This window comes from Mustela putorius, unplaced genomic scaffold (assembly GCF_011764305.1).
Source record: "Mustela putorius furo isolate JIRA1106 unplaced genomic scaffold, ASM1176430v1.1 tig00003901_pilon_pilon_pilon, whole genome shotgun sequence".
Lineage (NCBI taxonomy): Eukaryota > Metazoa > Chordata > Mammalia > Carnivora > Mustelidae > Mustela > Mustela putorius.
This window is the reverse complement of record NW_025422049.1, coordinates 604,769-611,741: the sequence shown is the minus strand read 5'-3', so window position 1 is coordinate 611,741 and position 6,973 is coordinate 604,769. Positions and strand designations below refer to the sequence as shown.

General features: G+C 37.5%; 1 protein-coding gene across 1 annotated transcript; it reads right to left on the bottom strand.

Moving 5' to 3' along the window:
• Window positions 1–3,409: 3,409 nt before the first annotated feature.
• Window positions 3,410–4,839, bottom strand: ACTRT1 (actin related protein T1). Its single transcript, XM_004782264.2, has one exon. It carries the CDS (start codon window positions 4,640–4,642, stop codon window positions 3,509–3,511), a length of 1,134 nt encoding a protein of 377 aa, XP_004782321.1. The 5' UTR covers window positions 4,643–4,839; the 3' UTR covers window positions 3,410–3,508.
• Window positions 4,840–6,973: the final 2,134 nt, after the last annotated feature.

Sequence of the window (6,973 nt, the reverse complement as noted above, 5' to 3'; positions counted from 1 at the left end):
CCAGGGGAATTCTACCAAATATTTAAAGAAATATTAATATCTGTTCTTCTGAAACTCTTCCAAAAAAGAGAAATGGATGAAAAACTTCCAAGCTCATCTTATGAGATCAGCATTATTTTGATCCCAAAACCAGATAAAAACCCCATCAAAAAGGAGAATTACAGACCAATATCCATGAAGTATATGGATGCAAAAATTCTCACCAAAATACTAGCAAATAGGACCCAACAGTACATTAAAAGGATTATTCACAATGAAGAATGGAATTTGTTCCTGGGCTGCAAGGTTGGTTCAACATTGGCAAATCAATCAATGTGATACAACACATTAATAAAAGAAAGAACAAGAACCATAGGATACTCTCAACAGATGCTGAAAAAGCATTTGATAAAGTACAGTACCCTTTCTTGTTCAAAACTCTTCACAGTGTAGAGAAAGAGGGTACATACTTCAATATCATAAGAGCCATCTATGAAAAACCTACAGCGATTTTCATTCATAATGGGGAAAAACTGAGAACATTCCCCTAAGGTTAGGAACACTACAGGGCTGTCCACTATCATCACTGCTAGTCAACACAGTCTTAGAAGTCCTAGCCTCAGCAGTCAGACAACAAAAAGAAATAAAAGGCATTTAAATCAGCAAAGAAGAAGTCAAACTCTCATTATTTGCAGATGATATGATACTTTATGTGGAAAACCCAAAAGACACCTCTCCAAAACTGCTAGAACTCACACAGGAATTCAGTATTATGTCAGGATATAAAATAAATGCACAGAAATCAGTTGCATTTCTATACACCAACAACAAGACAAAAGAAAGAGAAATGAAGGATTTGATCCCATTTACAATTGCACCCAAAACCATAAGATATCTGGGTATAAACCTAACCAAAGAGGCAAAGAATCTCTACTCAGAAAACTATAATGTACTCATGAAAAAAAAATTGAGAAAGACACAAAGAAATGGAAAAACGTTCCATGCTCATGGACTGGAAAAATATATATTGTGAAATGTCTATGCTATTTAGAAGAGTCTACACATTAAATGCAATCCCTATCAAAACACCATCAACTTTTTTCAAAGAAATAGAACAAATAATCCTAAAATTTATATGAAACCAGAAAAGCCCCTAGTAGCCAGAGGAATGTTGAAAAATAAAACCAAAGTTGGTGGCATCACAATTCCAGATTTCAAGCTCTATTACAAAACTGTAATCATTAAGGCAGTATGGTATTGGCACAAAAATAGACACATAGGTCATAGAACAGAACTGAAAGCCCAGAAATGGATCCTCAACTCTATCAAGCAATCTTTGACAGAGCAGAAAAGAATGTCCAATGGATTAAAGACAGTCTCTTCAACAAATGATGTTGGAAAATTGGCAGTCACATGGAGAAGAATGAAACTGGACGATTTCCTTACATCACACAGAAAAATAGGCTCAAAATGGATGAAAGACCTCAATGTGAGAATGGAATCCATCAAAATTCTTGAGAAGAACACCAACATTGACCTCTTTGACCTCAGCCACAGAAACTTCTTTCTAGAAACATCACCAAAGGAAAGGGAAGCAAGGGCAAAAATGAACTATTGGGACTTCATCAAGATAAAAAGCTTTTGCACAGCAAAGGAAACAGTCAACAAAACCAAAAGACAACAGAAAGGGAGAAGATGTTTGCAAATGATATGACAGATAAAGGGCTAGTATCTAAAATCTATAAAGAACTTATCAAACTCAACACCCAAAGAACAAATAATCCAATCAAGAAATGGGCAGAGGACACGAACAGGTATTTCTGCCAAGAAGACATCCAAATGGCCAGGAGACCCACAAAAAAAAAAAGTGTTCAACATCACTCAGCATCAGGGAAATACAAATCAAAACCACCATGTGATACCACCTCACACCAGTAAGAATGGCTAAAATTAACCAGTGGGGAAATGACAGGTGCTGGTGAAGATTCAGAGAAAGGGGAACCCTCCTACACTGTTGGCGGGAATGCAAGCTGGTAGAGACACTCTGGAAAAGAGTATGGAGATTCCTCAAAAAGTTTAAAATAGAGCTACCCTATGACCCAGCAATCACACTACTGGGTATTTACCCTAAAGATACAAATGTAGTGATCTGAAGGAGCACATGCACCTGAATGTTTATAGCAGCAATGTTCACAATAACCAAACTATGTAAAAAGCCTAGATGTCCTTCAACAGATGAATTGATAAAGAAGATATTGTGTATATACAATGAAATACTATGAAGCTATCAAAATAAATAATATTTTGCCATTTGCAATGAAGTGTATGATTCCAGAGGGTATTGATCATTTGTTCACTGATATAAGTCAATCAGAGAAAGACAATTTCCATATGATTTCTCTGATATGAAGAATTTGAGAGGCAGGCCTGAGGGTTGTGGGGGCAAAGGAGGGAAAAATGAAAGAAGATGGGATCGGGAGGGAGACAAACCATAAGTAACTCTTCATCTCAGGAAACAAAGTGAGGGTTGCTGGAGGGGAGGGGGATAGGAGGGTTGGGGTGGCTGTAGGATAGACATTGGAGAGGGTATGTGCTATGGTGAGTGCTGTGAATTCTATAAGACTGATGAGTTACAGACCTGTATCCCTGAAACAAATAATACATTGTATGTTAGTAAAAATAAAAAAGAAAAGAAAAAAAACATGTAGCCATAATTTATTTAACAATTTATTTTTTGATTACCATTAAATATCTCCATTATTTTACTTCTAAATGAGGCTATAAATATCCTTTAAATTACAAATAATCAAAATGTAGCATTCTTGATTCTTAATTCTCCAGTTGGGAGTAAGGGCTTGAGCTTAGAGAACATTAATCAAATAGTGATCTCTGTTCACATTTCTCCACTTTGCCAAGGAAAACAGCTTCATCCTGTTTAGCTGCCTAACCTCTGAAAACAGCAGAAAGCTCTATTTTACTAATAAAGCATCAATTGAGTGAAAGGTTCTGTTGAGCCCTAATAGGGTAGCGGGTTTTTTTGTTTGTTTGTTTTTTGTTTTTTGTTTGTTTGTTTGTTTGTTTACTTAATTCCCCTCCACTTCTCCCACTTACTTTGGTGATTTTTTTCTTACCTTAGCACTAGATCTGTCAAAAATATCCAAGATACTTGATTAAAATGAAGGCCCAGGGATCCTACTGAGTCAAGCTTCTGCACATGAGGCTCAAGGACCTGCTTTAACTATAAACTCTGTATGTAGACACAACCCCAACAAATAAACAAAGGATTTCTCTGGAGAAAACAACTAACAATATTCTTAAGACAGAAAAGGTAGAATAGAACCACTTAAAATAATTCATTACCTGGATCAGAAATTACTCTGCTGACACCAAAAATGAACTGAAACAGAAATGGCATATCAATTTTATCAAACACCATGTCAAAGTCCAAGGGAAGATGTCTCCTTACACAAGATCTGACACTTCAAGCAGTGATCTGACACTTTAAGCCATCCCTTGTGCTCTGGATTCCTTAAAAGCATCTTCTCTGAACAACATATGCCCCAAATTCCATGAAATCTGCAGAAGTGATCCACATCTGCTTGAAACTGCTCAGAGAGGTCACAATGGATGCACCTATCCATGCAGAGAAACATCTATCAGGAGAAGCTGTGATCTTTATGGGAGTTCCCAGGGAAGCCAGCTGTTCCAGTTCTTTCATAAGTCTTTCCTCAAGCCCAGGGAAAAGAGTTGTACCCCCAGACAGCACAATTTCTGCAAAAAGATTCTTTTGGATGTCAGTGTCACACTTCATGATGCTGCTGGACACCATTTTGGATAGTCCTGGGTTGTGGATACCCAGCTGGTCAGGTGCAAAAAGAATTTCAGGCACCTGATGTAGCTGGTCTCCAATGTAGATAACATTCCCATCTGGCAGTCGGTATTCTCTCAGAACCTCTTCTGGCCTCTTACATAGCTCTTTCTCTGGTTCCAAAGCCACATAGCACAACTTCTCTTTGATGTCACCCACTAAGGCTTTATTGAGTATACAAGGGAAACTACTTCCACTAGCAAGGAGGAGCCGAGTGAGGTGCTCTGTGATGTCCCTTCCTGCCACATAGAGCTTAGTGACAGCATGAGGCAGGGAATAACCCTCAAAGATAGGGACAGTGGAAGTGACACCATCTCCACTGTCCACCACTAATCCTGTGACTGAAGCAGAGGCATATAGAGCTACCACTGCATGATTGGACAGGTAGAAAGCAGGCACATTGAAGGTCTCAAACATCACTTCTGTCATCTTCTCTCGTGTCTCCCTTGGGTTCAAGGAGGGCTCAGTCATGAGCACAGGTTGTTGACAGGGTTTTACTCCTAGCTCCCACTCAAAAAGATACTTCCAGAGTTTTTCCATATCATCCCATCCTGTTACTAGTCCACGCTCAATGGGGTAGTGCAAATGCAAGGCCTCATATTTATATAGGGCTTTTTCTCCCACAAGGTACTTTTTTTTAGTGGCTTCTGATAATGTCTTGTTGAATTTAGGATGTCCCACGACAGAACTGATGACATGACGGGGTCCAATCTCTCCAGACAGGCCTGCTTTGCAGAGTCCTGATCCATTGTCAAAAATTACAGCTGGAATATCTAATACATATGGGTTAAACATGTCTGCAGCATGTTCTTCCAAACTTCAACAAAATAAAAACCACTTTGCCACCTTATATGACAACAGGCACCTATGGAAGCTTTAAAACAACAGGCATCCAAAGTTCTCAAAGGTCTCAAAGGTTGTCCTGACACTCAGGAGGACCTAGCAGACTGTCCATAACCCCCCAGAATACCCCATCTTCAACCCATGAATCTTCTCCCCTTTAAGGCAGCCCACGCCCCACTGTAGCAATTTCAGTGATGATTGCCCCCTATGTAACAATCTAGCCAAGGCAACAATTATCCCCATAGAGCAACAAAGGGATTTTAAGGGGTGGGGTCTTTGAGCCACCAATACTCCTAGCTTGGAGAAACATGTAAAAGAGAAAGACAGACCATACCCAGGGAGAGCTTATGTCTATGAAACTGAATCAAAGGCCTACTCTTAGAACCAACTTGAAGCAGCTAAACCATGGGCTTCTTCCAGAAAAATGACTTATGTGCAGAATTAACTTTTTGTGAGTGGATGATTAAAAAATACCCTTCCCTTTGCTAGGGGGTAGAAGTAACCACAAGACACAGGCTCAGACTGGAATGTGGATGCCCTTAATCCAGTTTCAGAGGAGCTCAGAAAACTATCTTTTATTACCTCCCATAAGTGTTTCTTGTTTTTACCAGCTTTTTCTGAGATAAATTTCACAAATAATGCATTCACCCATTTATAGTATGCATTCCCATATTTTTGGTATATTCGCTGATATATGCAAACATTACAAAAGTCAAGTTTAGAATATTTTACATATCTGGAAAAGAAACCCAGTGTCCTTTGGCTATCACCCTCTTTAGACTGTCCTCCTGAGCACTAAATATTACTAATATATTTCCTGTCTCTATAAATTTATTCTACCATTTTCATATAAATGGAGGCATGTAATATGAGGTTTTTTGTGTCTGACTTAATTAATTTAGGATATCATCTTCCAGGTCCTTCCACTGTTTGGATATAATACATTTTATTTACCTATCTTACAGCATACTGTTGTTCAAAGTATTTGTTTATAATCTTCATGTATCTACATAATGTCAGTAATAATATTCTCTCTACTTTGAACTTTAAAAAAACCTAGCTTTTGGCTGGTGTAGTCATACTTATATCAGACAAAATGACTTTAAAACAAAGACTGTAGCAAGAGACAAATATGTACATACATAATGATGAAGGAATCAATCCAACAAAGGGACATACCAATTATAAATATCTATGTATCCAACATAGGATCACCAAAATACATAAAGCAAGTATTAACAGACACTAATAAAAGAAAGAACCTGATAGTAACATTGTGATGGTTAAATTTATGTTAACTTGACTTGGCTAAGGGATGACCAGATAGCTTGTACAACATCATTTCTGAGTGTATCCCTGAAGATATTTCTAGTAAAGACTAGCATTTAAATTGGTAAAGTGAGTAAGGAAAATTAAACTCACAATGCAAGTGGACATCATTCAAACTGCTGAAGTCTCTGAATAGACCAAAAAGGTAAAGGAAGAACAAATATGCTTTCTGAAAATGGATATCACCAGGATACCCATCTCCTGCCTACCTTTGGCTCAGGTCATGATCCAGGGTCTGGGGGTCAAGCACCACATTGGTTTCCTGCTCAGTGGGGAGCCTGCTTCTATCTCTCCCTCTACAGCTCCCTCTGCTGGTTCCCCTACTTGTGCTCTCTCTCTCTCTCTCTCTCTCACAAATAAATAAAATCTTTAGAGGAAAAAAAAAAAAAAAACACTTAGCATGAGATCTACCCTTTTAACAGTTTTTAAGTGTGTGAACGATTCTTAATTACAGGTACAATATTGTTCAACAGATCTCTAGAACCTATTCATTTTGTAATGCTGTGACTTTATGCCCACTGAAAAACAATGTCCTATCTCTTCTCTACAGGATTCTTTAACCATCAAATCACAAAATAGAACAATAAGTAAGAAAGAAAATAACAAAATAAGTATAATATAGACAGAAAACAATAAACAAAATAGCTTATTAAATCAAAATTACTTCAAATATAAAGGAATTAATTCTCCAATCAAAAATAGCAAAATGGATGAAAAAGCAAGACCCAAATATATGATGCTACAAGGGACTCACTTTAGATTTACGGACACATATAGACTGAAAGTGAAGAAATGGAAAAAAAAAATATTCCATGCATATGGTAACCAAAAGAATGAAGGGTACTATACATATATCAGACAATATAGACTCTAGTCAGAAATTGTCACATGACAAGAAATCGTAATACAAAAACAAAAGTGTCAATTAATGAGGAATATGAAACAATTATAAAC

Coding starts and splice junctions, on each gene's coding strand:
- ACTRT1 (XM_004782264.2), bottom strand. CDS start 4,642: ATGTTTAACCCATATGTATTAGATATTCCAGCTGTAATTTTTGACAAT.